Source organism: Lepisma saccharinum, chromosome 5 (assembly GCF_977018435.1).
Source record: "Lepisma saccharinum chromosome 5, izLepSacc3.1, whole genome shotgun sequence".
Taxonomy (NCBI): Eukaryota; Metazoa; Arthropoda; class Insecta; order Zygentoma; family Lepismatidae; genus Lepisma; species Lepisma saccharinum.
Window position 1 is genome coordinate 5,938,508 of NC_139233.1, and position 20,386 is coordinate 5,958,893.

Here is a 20,386-nt window from a genome sequence, read left to right on the forward strand (position 1 = left end):
CAACTGCAGGCCCCTCCCTCTGCATAACGTAGTTGCTTCGAGTAGAAACTGCACCGGTCGCACACCTGTCTGCAGTGTTGCCAACTGCAATAGATTTCCACTACTTAGAAAGGGAACTCAAAGCCCCATCGCCAATGAAATTAGATTTAAGAATGTTGCTACCTTTTCCCCCACACACATTGAAATAGGTTTTCCGTGGCATAGGCTCCATAAGAATATGTCGTAAACAACCAATAATCCAGGGCACTACTGGAACATGTCACGTTCGACGCCGAGGTTGCGAGTAGAGGAGCACACTGTTCTACTGCGAACACCAGAGCCGTAGCCAGACAGGGTCCAGGGGTGTTGCCGTTATCCTCCTCCCCCCTTTCTGAAGTTTGGTAAACTACTTTGTAAAATTTGTTTGCAGTGACGAGTGAAAATGTAGACTGCAGATATTATTTTACTCAAAACTTGATAAAGGTTAAATTCACAGAATACAAAGAACAGATAGGCGTAAAATGATTTCATTTGATTTACGAGCCGAAGTCAACATAGCAGGTAGTAATTAGAATATTTTCTCTCGGCTTCAGCTATGAATGGGAAGATATTGAAAATATATTGTAAGTATTTGAACAATATTTCTAGATTTTCTGTGTCCTATATTAACTCAATGATTAGGTTACTCACACAACACACACATATAATTTGAGCTGCCCCCCCCCCCCCCATCCCGCCAATCAATTTGGGTATGGGCCTGCATAGGCGCAATCACGAATTTTCTTTAGGAGGGGCAAGTACCTGGATAAACATGCCAACAACAATAACAATAATATTAATAAAGTAACATCAAAAGCATTATTATTCTCATAAATCATGCAAAAAGGGAGTAGGTAGAAGTCAGTTCTAATGCATTTGTGTTGAAACAAAGGATTTGAAATATTTTTTTCAACACCTTAATTTAACATTAGTTAATAATGGAAAACAAGCACAAAAACTGTTTTTGAAAGAAAGAAAGTGCATGATAAATGCATTCCGAATGTTCATATGGCATGTAAAATTTTCATGTACAATATTTTCTTTTCACATATGAAACATGGAGCGACGTAAAATAAGAAAATACATATGCAACATTTTACACTATATTGTGTACATATTCAAAGTTTCTTTAATGCATATTTAAATACATAACAAACCAACCAACATTGATAGCAATGTTGGCATTGGGCCGCTATGGCATTCTCTGTTTTAAAAAGTTTTTCATTTAGATCGTTCGGCTCCCAGGGCCGACCTCAGCTACCTCCTAGCTACGGCATTGAACTTGATGAGACTGTATAATATACTATAATATATTTCTACTTTCATAAAATTTGAAATCAAGGGGTTGCAATTGCCCCTCCGTTCCCCTCTGCAGGTGCTCCTTGGCCGTCTGGAAGGAATAATACAAGAAAAATGTGAAAACTAATTCCATCTTGAGTATCTTTTAGACTAGTTTTTCTTGTACTTTAATGTTTGCCCCCCCTTGCCCAACCCCGCTAGACTTCATTTTCATCGAAAGTTAATGAGCAATGCCCCCTGCCCCCTGTGGTTGAGCCACTGCATGCCTGGTTAAGACACCATGTAATGAAAAACAATTAGTTTTAGATGAGGAGTTTTTTTGTTTGCCCAATCATTCAATTAAATAAATGAAGCTGTAATATTGCGTGCATTTCCTGGCAATAAGATAAAAACTGCTTACGCTGAACTGAAATCGCTAAGTATATAAATTCTCCTTGGAGCAGAGAGCTCCTCCTAGGACTTCGTAGGATTTTGGAGCTACGTAAGTAGGCAACACTGGCTGCAGCTGTCCACGTGGTGAAGAAACGCCTGGAGTGATACGCTGCTGGAGGGCTGTTTCCTTCCAGCAGGTTTTGCAGGTGCCTGGGTCTTGTTGAATGCCCAGGTATCTAGTAAGCGCAGAGCGCCTTGAAGACGAGGAACCTGGGTAAAGATGCAAGTTGACTCGTTGCTGTAGGCAAAAGCTAGACTTTGCAGTACTCTGGCTGTGTCAGGTCTCGAAACCCAGAAAACTGTGGTGATGCATAGTCAGCACATCTCACCCAACGAAAGAACCACTTGGCAGGCCTTGGCTCTTAAAGAGCTGTTGCACCATGAAGTTTTATTTATATTTTGTTTCAATAACCATCACTTTGTGTTGTTCACATTTACTTCCTTCCCATACTGAAGTGTTCTGAGTGATTAGAATGCTTATGTACAGTCAATGGCAAAGGTAATGGTAGGCAAATTGTCCACCACTATTGTCATTACTTTTATATTCTACATCCTGTGTTGTTTTAAGGAACAAAACTATGTTGATTCAAAGCAGGCATTGTTTTCTGCTTATTGACGTCATTATTCAATTAATTGTCATCACATTGTGTAATACAGACAGAATGAAAATGGTGGTGGACAATTCGCCTACTGTTTCTTTCGCCATTGGGTGTACAAGTTAAACATGGATATAGGAAAAATTAGATACATACTGTACATAAAACACACAAGAAAACGAGGTTTGATAATGTAGAACATGGTGTACAACACATACTACTCACAGTGGATATTTAACTCCTTTTATCTACTGCTAACAATCCCGCACCATGGCTGTGTGGTCTAAGACGTCATGCTTTGGACTCCGGCTATGGGACGTGCACAGGTTTGAGTAGGGTGACAGGACGTCCTCTTTTATCCGGACATGTCCTCCTTTCTAGGTGTCTGTCCGGCATCCGGGCGGATTTTTTAGAATTCTGTAAATGTCCTCCTTTTTTTTAGAAAGAGTATAGCATCGACCATAGCAAATGTTCTGCATAGAGAATGCTTCCACACATAATGATATGAATATCACTTGGGGCACGTTAAATATGAGAGCAATGCTCACCTAGCAGCTGGGAGCTCAACATGATCACTTTCCCGACTGAGTCATTAGTAGGGGTGTGCTGGATCTAGAAAAGTCGGTTAAAAATTTTCAGGAAGTTATTTCCAGACATTTTGAGATCCCGAGCTGTTCGGAACTTCTAAATGGTCTTTTTAAAAAGTGGTTAATTCTTGATGTTTTCTGCATTATAAGTGTCGTGACACTTCTCTGAAATTGTTAGCTTTTATATTTTCGAAATCGAAAGAAAGGGAAATGACGTCAAATTCGCGATTTCCACAGCGTCGGAAATTTTTTTTTATCATTACCTGTTCCTTAAAAATTTCTCGGGAAATTGTGGATTTTACCCGTCCCGAACGTCGGGATTTAAAAATTTCCCCATCCCGTCCCGACCAAAAAAAGTCCTGTCCCGCACACCCCTAGTCATTAGTATGTATTATTGTAACTATTTGCTTCGCAATCTGAGACTTGTGAAACACATGTAATTTGAGCAGTTAATTTTTGATTGACTGATATGGTTTATTTTAATTCCCTCTTCTGCCACTTTTGCTAATCGCGAAGATGAGGATGAGCGATGATATGATGATTTTGATGAAGGGGCACTCACAAAGAACACCCATGCCCAGACTGGAATTCGAACCCAGGACCTCTGGAGTTGTGGCACGGTGTGCTAACCACTCTGCCACAGAGGTCGGCCAGTTCATTTTTGAGTCATACATACGCGATACAGAAACACGTAGTGAGAATTTTTATTATTAAGTCACATTTACTTTTATGAAATAACGAAGCAAAAGTGTAAATTCATCAATGATCTTGCAAAAAAATATCCAGCTTTTAGAGGATGGAAGAAACGAATATGAGGTAAAGTGTAAGGTGGCTGTCACTTTCCCCTCCTGTTGAAAGAGTGCAAAAATGTTCGTGGCATTAAAATCATATTTCCTGACACACTATAAATTACCTAAAATTTAAATTCGGTTTTTGGAAATAAGTTAAAGTGAGGCTTACTTGTAACATTTGCATTTACTTATGGTGGTATTGCATTCTAATATCCAAGAATTGTAAAAAGAGTAAAATTCTGTGCTTCAAACTATAGATATTCTTAATTATGATTGTCCTGTGCTAAATAATACGATTAGGAGATTGATTTCGTTTCTTAAAGGTACGAGTAATAGGAAATTGTTTAAAAAAATCATCAGATTTATATTGATTAAATTATGAGTAGGGACGTGAAGTTTTCGTTTTAACGATAACACCGAAGACTTGAAGAAAACACAATAAAGTGTGTAAAATCGATTTGGGTAAATTAAGGAAGCAAGTTTTCGGTGTTTCGGAATCGCGAAATAACTCGAATTATGCTATTTTTCAGAAAAAAAACGAATTTTGCACTTTAACACGAGGAACGTCACGAAATATGCAATATAAACTAGGGATAACACTTCTTTTGTTCAAAAAGTACTACCTGAAATGATATTTGATCTGTCGTTTCTAGTCTAGCTGGTGAAAGTTTGATTAAATCGAAATTGTCACGCTTCATTATTGCAGTTTGGCACAGATATGACTGACAGTAGGCTATTTAACCTCTTCCTGAAATAGAATTTGCTCGGGGGGGGAGGGGATCTTCCCAGAAGGGAAATTGATTAGGAACTGGAAAATTTTCAGGGAGAAGCACCTTTTGTGTTTCGGGAGAAGGGGGAGAGGAGGTGTATGCAAGTGTGCATACACAAAACGCCTAATTTGAGGTCGCAGAGGGATTTTCCTAGCATTGTTGTAGAAAGTTATATGTATGACTATTTTCAAAGATTTGGGTGATACCATTCAATATACATTTCATATTTACTGGCCGATGAGACGAAATAGTTTTCCAAATGGAAGAAATTTGTTAATTCCTAACAAAGGTAAGCCTTAAATTTATTTTTTTGCCATTAAAACTAAAATTTGCCTCAATTTTCCAGAACTAAAGCAATGTGAAAATCTTAATCATAGAAGGAACAGTAAATATGCATGTATAAATAACCGATTTTAAATTAATAACACCGAATTTTGCCCTAAATAACATCGAAATTCAGTTGAAAATAAAACGAAAACTTCACGTCCCTAATTATGAGTAATGGCAAATGAGTTGCCATTTTTTGCGGTGTCCTCTTTTCTATGACTTTGTCCTCCCTTTTCACTATGCTCTGTCCTCTTTTTTACATGTATGTGTCTGGTCACCCTAGGTTTGAGTCTCCTGGGGGAAGCGTAACAACTTTTCTCCTGAGATTTTGGCCTGTATATGGAACTGGTGGCCGCTCATTATCGTGAGGAAATTGAGGAGCTTTGAGTGAGTAGTGTAACACGGTCACGGAAACCTACAACGACGACTGGGGGTTTGTTGTGCTGACCACATGTCACCCAATTACCAGTTGGATGATCTCCCACCTCGGCAGGTGGGAGTGAGACTGGCAGTTGGTAGGTAAGCCCTTGCCCTCACAGGCTGTTGCACCGTGGTTTATTATATTATTATTATTATCTACTGCTAACAAGGCTATGCCATCGACAAATTGTATAAATTTTATTTTTCTTTCACTTATTGTTACTGCCTTCCTTATTCTGGAAACAGTTCTTTACTAATTCTTCTAAATAAATTTTTAGAAAATATGAATTGATTAACGAAGGTGATAGACAGCATCCTTGTCATACTCCCTTCCCAATTTCACTTCCGTCTGCCATTTATTCTCATCTTCTCACTTAGTCATGTTTTTTCATGTGCAGACTTCTTAAGTCTCCTCTCTTTCCAGTCTACACCAATTTTCTTCAGCATCTCTGCAAGTTTTCTCCAATTCACTATCAAATTCTTTCTACATTTCTTTTCCTTTCTTTAAGTATTTTTTTCTGCAACACACCACATTTACTGTCTGGTTGCCTTAGCCGAGACCATGGACGGAAGTGCGCATGCGCAAACCGGACGTTTTCATTGGCTAAATAGGGATGACGGCACTTTGGGCAGGAAGCGGGTTCCTTGAAAATCGTCTGCTGTGGAAACAACAATGAAGTTTCAACGCAGTAGCATCGCCGCCAAAATACATAGAGAAATGTTTATGAATTATGTAAGGGTTCAGAACGAAATTAAAGCCATGCATATACTATATCAGCAAACAGAACATATCAGGACAGTATTCAAAATGTCACATTAGTAGATATACTTGTTTGTAAACCAGTAGCTTTGTTTTAGACCAGGGGTTTCCAACTGGCAGCCCGCAGGCCGCATGCGGCCCCCGTTGCCTTTTTCTGCGGCCCGCGAAGCCAGTTTGCAAAATACATTAATTTTATTTATTTTTATTAAAATACATTCTTTTTTTACTGAAGGAACGGATGCTCTGTGAAGAAAGACAATATCACAGGTAGAATTGATTTTGCAGTCAATAATGATAATCAGAAGAATCTAAAGTGACGTAACTTTCTCTTCACACCATGCATTCCACCCCTTCGCTATGTGGAATGAACACGCCCGCTTCTGCGAAGGCTTCACTCTTTGTGTTCAGAAACAAACTGCAGAGAGGCGCTATAGAGATCTGTTTTACTACGCACGAAGTACGAAGAGATTTCCAGTGTTCAAACTCGGATTGTACTGTGACTGATGGTTAAAGTTTGTGCAAATATCGAAATGAGCAATATCTCCAAAAAACGTAAGATTGAAAATTGAAATAGCTTCTCTCCAACTTGAATTGCGTGATTTGCAAGGCGATGTGTTCCTTCAAACTAGGCAAGAAAAGGGACCAGAGTTTTTCAAATACCTTTCAAAAGAACGCTTTCCAAACCTTCGTAGTTTTAGGCAAAGAATGACATCGATGTTCGGCAGCACATACACGTGTGAAAGTCAATGAAGTTCATCAAGAACCGCTACAGAAGCAGACTGGCAAATTCTTCACTGCTTCACCTTCTGAGACTTTCAAATACAGAAATTCAAATACAACTTTAATAAAAGAAGCAGAGCGGGCTCAATTTTCACATTGAACACTTACTATGAAGGATTCTTATTTGTATGGTGTGTCTTTAATTTCTTTCAATTCATCAATAAGTATTGGGTTTTTGTGAAATAAATTGTAATTATACAATTGTGATTTGTAATTCCATTGTTTTATTGCCTCATTTTAGAAATTTAGGTCATGCGAAAGTACTACATCTTCAGTTCAGTACTTACAATTTTTGTAATTTTTAATCCCCCCCCCAAAAAAAAAAAAAAAAATGTGGCCCACCTATCAACTGCTGGATATAATTTTGACCCTCGGACCTTTTGAAGTTGGAAACCACTTTTTTAGACCATTCAATTAAATTGATCTCTTTAGTAAATATTTTAATTAGCACAAATGTACACAGCATTAATCAGGATAGTATTAAATAAATGTAGTAACTGAATGGTTTGTGACATTTTTAGTATAATGAGGGTGTTTTGTTGAATGTGCAACAGGGGCCAAAACGTCCCCATTTTCTTCATGCCATTTTGAAACTGTTTCTTGAGAATTGCAAGAGCGATCACAAACACAACACAGCATGCGATAATAAAAACAGCAAGCGATAGTAAGCACAGCAAGCAGTAATAAACACAACAAGCGAACACATATAAGCGAAATACCACAGGGTAGTTTTGGGGAGTGCATCTCCCTGCTTCCCCTTTCGCGTTTGGAATCGTCCTTTCCAGGTAGTTTCGTCTTCCTTGGCCGGACTGTACTGGGTCGCTTCTGGCAGGAAAAACCCAAATAAATAACTAAATTGGCTCGTTAGTCCTGTGTTCCCATCCCATTCCTCACCAGAGCGCTCTGAAACAAAGAATCAATTCACAGGCAAGAACACACTGAAATTACATTGCAGGGTAATTGCTGAAAGTCGCAGTAATGGACTTTATACATTTATTTATAAATGAGGCTCAGATTCTTCCATTAAGTTATCTATTTTACATTATGTACATAGTTGCTCTAATGTGAGCCCCACGGCGGAACAGCAACGTGGAAGCTAGCATTTGCGGAACTGCCACAAAGATGCTTTGTGTCTGATGGGAGATGCTGAAGTGTGTCAGATCACTTTCCCTCCGGCTATCAGTTCCACACACACTGTCCCTGTCAGACAGGCCATATTTTGACTAACTCCCTCGCTGCAAGGGGGAGGGCTGAAAGTTCAAATCCAATTAGCTCTTTCAAACTACACTCTTAAGGACCATGGAAGAAATCCAAGGACATATGAAATGCCAATACAATCAATTGATTGCATAATTATACACAAAACACACAAAAAGAAATACTGTTTCTAACATCAGTAATCCAATTGCATCTGTTGTACTTTTCCCTTTCATTATCATACTTCGCAGTTTCCTGCTTCTGGCTGGGTCGGCATAGAAGTCAAGCCTCTCCATTTTTCCTGGTCTTCCACCACTCCTCTTTTTTCACGGTGTTTCAATCTTGTCCACTTCTAACACTCTCCGCTATTTGCTCTTTCCACCGACATCTTGATCCTCCATTGCCCTGACTCCCACTCCTTGTGCGTTGTAAACTCTTACTGGTAGTCTTTCTGCATCCATCCTCTTCGTGTGTCCGAACCATCACATCTGTGCCTGATCTATCCTGTCCTGAAGCTTCACCACACCCACTGTCTGTCTGATCTTCTCATTCCTTATTCTACCCTTCTAGTCTTCCCCAATATACTTCTTAAAAATTTCATCTCCTCTGTCTGCATCTTTCTTTTGTCTCTCTCTGCCATTGTCCAAGTCTCTGCTCCATACGTAATTATTGGCACATAGTTCTATATTTCCTTCTTGCATTTCATAGGTACATCCCTGTTCCATATTAATCTTCGAATGTTTTGATATAGTCCACCACCCATTTGTCCTCTTCTGTTTACCTCCTCATCTATTCTTCCACTTCTCTCAACTATGCTTCCTAGATATTTGAAGCTCTTCACTACCCTCAACTCTTCCGTCTCCATCTTTATTCTTGGTACATTTCTGGCTCTGTTTCTTGTTATTAGCACATCACTCTTTTCTGCACTGAATTTCATTCCTGCTCTTCTGATTTCCTCATTCCAACTATCAAGCTGTCTCTGTACTTCATCTTCCCTGTTCCCACATATTACTAAGTCATCAGCGAACAACAGAGCCTTCATATCTTCCTCTCCTATCTTCTTCTCCGCTTTTCCCTTTCCTGAAACAAAATCTTATTTTAACTCTCCATTGACTAGCCATGTGAGGTTGTGTTGTATGTGTATCCAGGGTAAGCTTGAAAAGTTCTGGGAAAATCTTTTGTCATCCGCAGAGCATCCAATTTCTTCTCTGCAAGGTCCAAGCAGTTTACATTAACTCAAATTGTCCATTTTTAGAGTACCTCTATGTCTTCACAGTTCTCCTTCATCCACTTTTCTTTTTCCTTGTAAGTTTCTCTTCTGAGCTGTTTGTTTAATATCCTGTAGCTTTTTAATTTTCTTCTGTAATTTTTTGTTCCGTTTTCTTATTTCCTCCATCTTCACTAGCATATCTCATGTGATCCTTCATTTGTTAGTACTCTTTCTTTCTCTGTATCCTACTGTTTCTTCTGGACATCTTTTTATGCCACTCCACATATCACTGCTTAGATACTCTCTCTTCAAATTTATTTCTTCTTTCTCAAGTTTCTCATTGTGAGGCTTCTTCATCACCTGATTACTTCTTATCATCTTCAAAGTTTATTTTCACCCACCATAAGTTTCTGGGATGCCTTCACACTTTTTAGACAATCTATTCTGTACCAAAGCTTTCAAAAACTTTTCTTCATGGCATCTTTTGATGAATTGACCCCATGCCCAGAAAGATAAAGAATATTCTAAATGACCACTGGCAGCGAATTCTAGCAACTGTATACTGTGCCTTCAATTGATTGATCTACAATGCCTACGGAAAGTGATGGTGACTGGTTTTTTCCTGTCACCCATGGTTTCAGCTTTATTGTTCGAATCATGCATGCTGGAAATGAGGGTGACGTTCCTGTTCTTTGGCAGACAGGAAACCAGCAAACAGTCTTCACAAAAGCAAAAAGACTGCTGCTCGCTGAATGATCCTTTGTGTTTACTACTTCATGAGGCAGCTCAGTCTTATTCTTTTTGGTGGTCCCAGTGGCTTTCATATTCAGAGTATGAACAACTTTATTGACAAGCAGCACTAAATAGAATTAATTGTCCAGTCACGTTTCTTCCAGACTCCTTAAAAGACTGAACTAGCCTTTCCACTACACTTTCTGCACTTGTATTAAGTGAAAAGGTTTCATCTATCAAACACTTCCACTTTTGAAGCATAATACATCCTTGTGTGTGTCATTGTAAAACCCTTTAGTCCATATTCACAGGTTTTCAAGGCATTACTTGTCTAAAACAAAGTTTTCCACAAAATGGCTCCAGCATCTCATTCACAGTGACATATTCTCCAACACTATAGTAATCAACTCATTGCTTCATGAAGTCTTAGAAAGCTTTTCTAATGGGTGTAAGCTTGTCTAAGGCTTTCTGAATTTCTCTCGACAGAGCTATCAACACTAACAAACATAGCCTGTCGCCTAAAGACCTCTGGTACGGTTCCATCTGTGCTCCACAAATCTTCAACGCCCTGGTGATCAGACTTCATTATTCCATCTAAATGGAGACGGCCTGTGATAGCCAGAATCTCATCTGCACTTCCATCAAAACCATCTCTCTCTCTGCAGTAGTTTTCTCTGAAACTTTTCAGCGTTGCATTAGTATATTGTGTAGTCTCTTCAATAACTTGATTAGGGTAGAAATGTTGGAAAACTTTGTTAATAGTTCTTGCATCTTTTGCAACATCTCGAGTCCTGGTGGATGAAGAATTATATCCTGCCTTCTTCTCCATTATCACCACCTTCGATTGAATCAAGAACAAGACTCCTACAATGAATCGAGGCTGATGTGACCGCACAGTGGAAAACTACCCTGAGATTGTGTCCTATACACCTTAAAGACATTCATTATAAATTAAGAGAATAAGATTAAATACCAGCATTACCTTTCAATTAAAAGATAATTATTTTGCCATTCATTTTTATTCATTGAACATTTTAGTGAACAAACTTCTCTCAAGATTTAACACATGTTAACAGATACACTTTAAAAGAAATACCATATATTTCGATTACAACCTTTCACCTTAATTCATACAAGTATCCCTTGAAGATAATTACATTTCACAATTGTAACAATTATCACCAAACGAACTCCATAAGCATGATGATGTAGTGTGTGTGAGTGCAGTAAATGTGTAATTTGTGTGTAACTAACTAATTTTGCCACATTTTTTTTCCAATTAACCACCACTATGGAAATACTTGAAAAGTGTGTGCTGTGGTGATGGGTCCAGCATGCTACCCAGAACTCAAATGGATGAGCACTATAAGTTACTCATGAACACTCTAGTTCCATTTCTCTGTACCAGTTAGAGAATAGCACGCCTGACATCATGTATGTACTTCCTCTTTTTTTTTTTTTTTTTTTTTTACCAGTAGAGTTCGTAACCAAAGAATACAAAGGAAAAATAAGACCACTATACGCATATGGAGTAGTCTTACCATTGATTTTGTGCATTTCACAATGTATATTTTTCTTTTAAAGTTAATGTACTCTCCAATCTTTGAAATCTTCATCAAACAACCTTGACTATTGACTATATAATGCACAAATGTCAAAACAACTGTAACACACACTATTGTGGGTGAGCTCTGTGCTTACTCTGACAGCATTTCTTCCATGAAAAAGTTCCCTCTCATTCTGCCCATTGCACAACCTCGTGATCACATCACCTGTAACACTCCATAAGTCAGCTGGGGAGCACCACTGTTAAAATGGCTCTTTAATTACAATTTAAAGTGAGAGCAGTGTTCATCCCAAACAATCCTGGGTTAAACTTCAGAAAAGCATGTACCACATTTTGCGTTAGGGAGAGAAGAAGAATCTGGAGAACAAGACAAATGCTGTCAAACAATATGCAGTTATGTGGGTTCATTGATTTCAGGAAAATAAGGGAATAAGCCAAAAATTTCTCAACCAACAAAACATACACTACTTCCAACACTAATCATAAGTATAATCACTGATGCTACACTGAACTCTTGTGTGTTTGTGTTTGTTCTTATTGGCTAAAAAGGATTATAAAGAATGTGTGGATTTAATGGAGAGCTTCTTGTTTTGTTCTCGCACAGAAACACTTGCACAAGGAGAAGTTGATGTTTTTTTTTCTTCAGAAATTCTTTTCTGGAGCTCAACTGATTTCATTATTCTCAAGTGAGAGAACAAGGACGATGAATCTGATATTAGGATGGTCCCATGTTGGTTTTTTAAATACAGTGGACTCTGTTTAATTCGAACTTGGATAATTCGAATACTCTGTAATTCAAACAGAAGTTTATCCCCTTGAAACCATCTTTAATGACATATGTTTTGGTTAATTTGAATTTTATTCTTGTGCTCTTTGAGTTCGAATTAATATGTTCACTGTATATATTTCCAGTGATGTCCCCAGTTTGTTTTTTCAGGGAGGGGCAAGCAATATATTTTTTCGGGAGGGGGGTGGGTGGCCATATTTTCCTCCTCAATAGCTTCGCACCCCTTAAGAAACACTTCGTGCAATGCCTTTGTAATAATTAACGAATTACTATGACTGAAATTAATTAAATGGGTGAAATGTATAATTGTAGGTTGACATCCATTTCCTAGGGGGCAGGTGGCCACCATTTCTGCAGGTTCATGCATATTTCCGTAGTAATGAAGCTATAGGCACATGTGATGTTCTGCTTCTTGGCCGTGCTCATGTCAGTCCAATTTTGTTGTTCTTGTTCCAGACATCAAGCACTAGCCGAGAAGTGACAGAAACCACAACCACACATCTCAAGATATCTCAGAGCCATACCTTGGGAGTCTCATCGTACCTTCTGACAACAGAGACCGTAAGGGATGAGTCGGGAAGCTCAAAGTCCAACATTCCAGAAGATTCTGGAAGCAAGGAAGACAAAACGGAAGTTCCTCCTCAGCTGGTTGAAACTCCAGATTCAACAGTCTCTGATGTTGAGGATCCATTACTTCAGCAAATGAAGGAGGTAAGTTTTTTTTTTTTTAAATTTTATTTTATTTCAGTCATTAACATTTTGAAAATTTTGGGATGTTTGCTTGGAATGTGATGGATTCTTATGGGTTTCGATGCTTGGTGCTTCGTTTCTCAGCTACGGTGGATCTAGAAAGCATGATTTTCCTATCCTAGGTTTTTTTTATCTCAACGCCAGTCTACTAAACAGGCATGATAATCATCTGCAGTATGGCTGGGAGTAAAGTATACCAAAATGCAGAACGTGTACTGTTTTATTTAATTTTGTAAGTATATTGAAAAATGTTAACTGTGTCAACACATCTGAATCAACACTTGTATCAACACAACAACAGGTATTGTACAAATGAACGCCCGGAAAGGAAATGAAAGTCAACCAAAAAGTACATATTTGACACATATAATAATTTCATTTCAGTCAATATGTTAATTATTGCAAGGGCGTTGCAGTTTTTTTGAGGGGACGTTTTTTGCTATTATGGGGAAAAAAAGGGGGTTCGTTTGTGCCCCCCTGAAAAAAATATCTTGCTTGAGCCTCCCTGGAAAAAATACTAGGAATGTCCATGCTGTACACATAACATTTGAACACAAACATAACAGGCAGCATACATGTTTCAAGTGTCGCCTGTCCAACACCAAACAGTTTTCATAGCGACCCTGCAAGTTACGAACATTATCGCAATATTATGAATGCATTGGGCAGTGAACTTTCAAGCACAATTTCCAGAAATCTCCAACAAAGCTCACCGTGTTGTAGCTAGTGGCCCACCTCAGCGACCACTTCCATATGAGCAAAAGTAAAGCTCGACAACAAATGCCGTCTCTAGAGTACTCAAGGCCACTGGAAATTGCCTTTCACTGTAACTGTACTCTGTAAGAAGCAGTGTCACACTGTAGCAGAGGCAGTGCCAGAATTAATCATCTGGGGGTGATGAGGGGGTGCGGAGAAAAATTTAGGGGGTGCGATACTGAAAGTAAGGAAAACATGAAAAATACACATGCAAACTTTCAAAACTGGGGGAACAAGGTGCCAAAACTGGGGAAGGGGGAGGGGCAGGACAGTTTGCTTTACCTTGGTAGATAAGGTTTAGGATAGTGCGAAGGGAAAAATAGCAAAAAGTGGGGGGCAACTGCACCCCTAATCGCCGCCACTGATTAACAAAAATTACTCACTGAAATGAAATTATGTGTGAAATACGAGTACATGGTGTAAAGACTAAAGAGGTGGATGCAAGCCGATCCTGAAAACTCTCCCTTCCGGCGCATGACGTCATCATCGTTGCAGAAGAGGACTGAAAGGAGTCCGTTCGCTTTACAGTGAAGCGTTCTTCGCGAGACAAATTTCAACTACAGACTCAATATAACTTCAAAACACGTGGAATAACCATAACCATGGTGTACTGAGCCAGGCACGTATCCAAGGAGAGGTCTTAGTGGGCTCGAGCACCCCCCCCCCCCCCGCCGAAAGTTTTCGGTTTACACTAGATAAAATGAGGTTTTTGGTTTCTTGTGGTGTGAAAGAAGATAATGTGACGATAATTTAAGGAGAGAAATAATTATCGAGGCAATCCGGAGAATGTTCTGTATCCTTGTTATTGTTAATAGTGCGTATCCAAGGTGGAAATCAAAAGGCTCAAGCCCCCCCCCCCCTTTTGTAGGATTTTTTTTGTTTATACTACATAAAATTAGGATTTAGGATTCTTGAATAATGTGATGACAATTTGAGAGAAATAATTATCGAGAAAAGACGGAGAATGTTCTATAACCCTGTTATTGTTACTAGCACGTATCCAAGGTGGGTATCAGGTGGCTCGACCCCCCCCCCCCCCCCTCAGGAAATGTTTCAGTTTACACTAGATGAAATTAGGTATTTGTCTTCTTGAATAATAGGCCTATGATGATAATTTAAGGAGAAATTATTGTCGAAGCAAGACGAAGAATGTTCTATAACCCTCTTATTATTAATAGCGCATATCCAAGGTGGGAATCAGGTGGCTGGAGCCCCCCTCCCCAGGAAAGGAAATATTTTAGTTTACACTAGATATAATTAGGTTCTTGTCTTCTTGAATAATGTGATGATAATTTAAAGAGATACAATTATCGAGGCAAGACGAAGATTGTTCTATAACCCTGTTATTGTTAATAGCACGTATCCAAGGTGGGAATCAGGGGGCTCGAGCCCCCCCCACACACACACACCTTCAGGAAATATTTCTGTTTACATTAGATAAAACTAGGATTTTTGGTTTTTGAATAATGTGACGATAATTTAAGGGGAGAAATACTTATCAAGGCAAGACGGAGAATGTTCTATAACCCTGTTGTTGATAATATTGCACGTAAACTTTTCTTGAGCTTTCAGTATTGTCGCAGCAAACTTGAGCACTATGTAGAGACTTGTCAGCATTTGGAAGCTGCACAGCAAAGGTATCGCCACACGTAGAGCGACTCGTTGTAATTTTTAATCTCTGGAAGGCTCGAGAGGGAATGTTCTTCAATAAGTGGAGTCGAACTACTGGCAATATTTATAAATCTTTTATCTGCGCAACGTTCTAGAATATACTGAAGATATAAATGCGCGTTAATTAGAACCATTCCTAAATAGAAATTCTTTGACTGAACCTTGGATCCAAGAGAAAAATGGCGTTGTCTCTGACATCATTTCCTTTTAAGCGTTCAATTCAAGGACTTGTTCATGATTCATTTGATCGTGTTAAAGGTGCATTACTTCAGTCTGTAATACGAAATTATAAAACTTTCTGGTGAGTTGTTTTTAAAAATGTGTCCGAGATAAAGAGTGGCGTGCAAACGATTTTCGGCAGGGAGAGGGATTACGCATACTATTTTTGGTGGTCAGTCCTCATTTTGCCATATTTTCCTGTTTTTGACGTTCTTTTTTTTAAGGACTGTGTCAAATGGGGTAATGACCCCACCAACCCTCCCTTGGGCACGTCACTGGAGATACCTAAATGAGTAAGCATTTGATCATATTGGGAGAAGAAACATTAGATGTGTTGGAAACGGAAGGGTTTTCACTGTGCAATAATTGTTTCGCGATCCAGCTGTATTCTATAGAAGACTTCCTTCCACGGGGGAGGGGGGATGGCTGCCGGAGCATGGTACGGATTACATCACCTCCTAAATGGCCGAGATCTAGAATGTGTGGGTCCCTACACCTAAAACCTCTAAAATGTGCCTTCATGGTACGGTACTATATGCACGGGGAACTTAGAAATAAATTTGAGGCACGAAAGAGCATATAACACAGACTGCATTAATAACCCTATATATACACATATGTATAGTACGTATAATACATATACGTAAATATATACACACCTAAGACTGCACATATACGTGAGTCGCTTCGGTGACTGAGGGCGCCGGGTTCTTGACTCGCGATATTGCCACGGAAGTTACCGGGTTCGAATCCTGAACTGGGTAAGAGTATTTGTGTTGGGCAATCAGCCCAAGTAGGCAGAAAAGCAACGCAAAATGTGATACGTGAAAGCACACAATACATGCACATATATATTATATGTGTGTGTGTGTGTGTGTGTGTGTGTGTGTGTGTGTGTGTGTGTGTGTGTGTGTGTGTGTGTGTGTGTCTATATATATATATATATAAAGAGAGAGAGATATAAAATTGTTTATTTTGTTCTTCCGCCTCTTCTCTCTTCCTAAGTGCTTAGCCTCATCCCACTCTATATCATGTCCTGTTTCTCCCCTGTGCTTAAATATCGCATTTCTCTCTCTCTCTCAAGTTGTACACCATCATCCCTATATTCTTTCAACCTGTCTTTCACCCTCTTTTTTGTTCCTCCTATGTACACACACTGACATTCTTTACACTTCACTTCGTAGATAATCCCTTCCTCTTCTCTGTTTTCCTTTTTCTTGTTTGCATTCTTCGCTCTTCTTAAGATACTTCATCCTCCCTTCCTGTAAGTTTTAATGCCCGCTTTCCTAAGGCATATCTTTTCTGTGGTCTTCCCCATACTCCATATGCCAAATCCTCTCTCTTCCTTTCTCTTCCTCTTCTCCCCTGTCACTTTTCTTCCTTCTGTTTATGTCGAGTCGTCTATCCTCCTCCTCGTAGCCATTCTTTGCCAACTGTTTCCATATGCTATTTATTTTGCAGCCTTTTTCACATCCTTTTGTGCATATTTTCTTCATTCTGTCCTCCATATTCTTTATAAAATTTATTTTTGTCACCTCACTTACGAGGGGCGATCAGGTTGCTCCGACCCTAACGTAGAAGGAATGACGTTATGATTGATTTTTTATTTTGTTACTGTTTAGTGATCCTTTATATGCTTTCATTCTGAATTGCAAGTCGGAGTAGCGTACATTTTTCTTTTTACATGGGTTTAACTGAGTGAAGTTGTGTCAATGTGCCAGAATGGAGAAAACTGAGGTGAGAGCGGTGATCAAATATTATGTCAAAAAGAAGTGGACGGTATCCAAAATTCATGAGGACTTGGTGGATACATTAGGGGACAGTGCTCCTTCATACAGTGTGGTGAAGAGATGGTGTCGTGAGTTTCATTGTGGGAGAGAGTCGTGTGAGGATGAACATGCAGGTGGAGCACCAAAAACTGTCATGACGACCGAAAACATTAACAAAGTCCACAATATCGTGCTGGAGGATCGTCGAGTCACTATCCGTCATGTTGCTGAGATGTGTGGCCTGTCATATGGCATGGTGCAAAACATAATTACCCAGGAATTGCAAATGAAAAAAATTGCTGCAAGATGGGTCCCTCGAAACTTCACCCCAGATCAGAAGTGCACCCGAGTGCTCATCAGTCAAGAACTTCTTGACAAGTTTCGTGCTGATATAGACGATTTCCTTGCCTGTTTTGTAACTATGGATGAAACATGGGTCTATCACTTCGACCCAGAAACAAAATCACGAAGCATGGAGCGGAAACGCCCGCATTCTCCACCAACGAAGAAGGTCAAGGTGCAAACGACAGCCAAGAAGGGCATGGCCTCAATTTTCTGGGACTGCAAGGGTATCCTTCTTGTGGACCATCTACAAAGAGGCCGAACCATCACTGGCACATACTATAGTAACCTAATCAAGAAATTACGTGATTCCATCAAGAAAAAGAGGCATGGGATGTTGACCCGTGGTGTGCTCCTTCACCAGGACAATGCACCTGTCCACACCTCACGCATTGCGAGAGCCGCTATCGCAGATGCATCGTTCGAATTGCTCCCCCACACACCCTATTCCCGAGATTTGGCCCCCCAGTGATTTCCATTTGTTCAAACATTTGAAGAATGACATTCGTGGGCAAACATTTTCTGATGATTCTGAGGTGATAAGGGCTGTGGACTCATGGTTGGAGGACCAGTCGGAAGATTTTTTTTGCAAGGTATCCAGGCGTTGGAGCACCGATGGGAAAAGCGCATTGGAGTTGCAGGGGAGTATGTTGAAAAATAAAAAAATAATTGAAACCCTATTGCCGCTCTTTCTATGTTAGGGTCAGAGCAACCTGATCGCCCCTCGTATATCTCTTCTTTTGTGACAGAATACCCCTGCTGTACACACACTTTTTCTGATGCCAAGTGGTTTCAATTTCTTGTCCTTTCTTTCTTTTCATCAATGTATCTAGGTAGCTTATCTTATCTTCCTCTTCTATTTAGAGTTCCCGCAGTATCCCTCTTTCTTCATGTTTCAAGCATACACAATGTGAGGAAAATTTATGAATTCGGAGTAATAATAGAACCATACCGCTCAATTGGAGCAATGCGGTGCAGAAACTGCCAATGGATCAGCCACAATCAAGACAAGTAATGCAGCTACAAGATGAGTCAAATGCGGAGACTACCACGCAGCTGCAAATAGTCAACTAAAAGAAGATGAGGCACCAAAATGTGCAAATTGTAGTGAAAAGCATCCAGTTAACTACAGGGGATGTAAATATTTCAAGAAGAAAGAACACTAAATAAGACAAACAGAATGCAAGACAGTTTATGTAACACTGTTACCACCACAGGCAGCAGCAGTTGTACAAGTGAAGAAGATGAAATCGAAGAAGTAAAAACAGTCAAAACCAAACCCTCTACAAAAAGGAAGAATGAAAACAAGCAAACAGAAGAAAAACAAAAAGAAATACCACCAACTTACGCAAGCAAAATAAACAAAAGGAAAAATCCATTAAATAAGACCAAGAAAAACTAAGATTATGAAGAAAACTTCATGGAAGATATCAAGACTGCTTTCAATTTCTTGAAGAGTGATCAATTTAAGAAAATATTAAAACACTTGCAAAAAGGAATGAAGAAACTGAAAGAAAAGGACAAGATCTCAAAAATAACAACAGCAATAGAAGTAGTTCCGGAAATGATTGATGATGGATGCTTTTGAAAGAAATGTTAGAAGACAAATTAGAATAACTGCATGGAATGCGGACGGCATAAAAGACCAGAAAGGGATTCTCACTAAATACATGACAGAAAATAAAATCGACATAGCATTAATCAACGAAACCCACTTAAAACCCAAGATTTCATTCAGTATAAGGAATTATGTAATCTATAGAGATGACAGAATAAACCTGGTAAAAGGAGGAACAATGATACTAATCAAGAAAGAATTCAAGGCCATAAAAATAGACCTGCCACCTTTCCAAACACTAGAGGCTACAGCAATAAAATTTAAAACAAAAGATAGACATATAGTCTTTTTAGCAGGGTATAAATCACCAAACAAGACGATTGAGGAAGAAGATTTTAAAAAGATATTTGACCTGGGAGACAACTTTATTATAGCAGGAGATTTAAACTCCAAACATCAACACTGGAACTCAAAGAATCCCAACGAAGCGGGGAAAAAATTATATCTCAACTACCTGTCATAGCAACAGCACCTAAGGAGCCAACTCTATACCCGAAAATCAACGGAGAGCCAGATGTGTTGGACATGATAGTGATAAAAAACTAATATCTCTGTAATGCCCCAACAGTACTTCCTGAATTAGACTCTGACCATCTACCTATTATTTTTCAAATACTGGCCAGTCTAGAAAGCAATGCAATAACCCATCCAAATATAATGCACACAGACTGGAAACAATATCAGAAAAGATTACACGAAAGAACGGACTAAAAACAAAGATAAAAACCAAAGCAGATATAGATAAAGCAATAGACTTTATAACCCACGAAATAAATACAGCATTTAAATGAAATACCAGAGAAGAGAAACATAAGGAAAACACAGAGAATGAGGATAAAGTTTTGAATACATTAATCGAAATAAAGAAATGGTGCAGAAAAAATGGAATAATACCAAGAATAAAAAGTATAAAACAATGTGGAACATCCTCAAAAAGAAGGTAAAAGATAGGATAATTGTAACCAATGAAAAACACTGGGAGAGAAAA

General features: G+C 39.0%; 1 protein-coding gene across 20 annotated transcripts in view; it reads left to right on the plus strand.

Moving 5' to 3' along the window:
• sls (sallimus) overlaps window positions 1–20,386 on the plus strand; it is an 854,140-nt gene that overhangs the window by 107,688 nt on the left and 726,066 nt on the right. For all 20 annotated transcript variants that reach the window (XM_083122061.1, XM_083122066.1, XM_083122070.1 and 17 more), the window contains one exon: window positions 12,730–12,984. In XM_083122061.1, coding sequence (XP_082978187.1) covers window positions 12,730–12,984 — 255 coding nt within the window. The remainder of the gene's footprint in view (window positions 1–12,729; window positions 12,985–20,386) is intronic.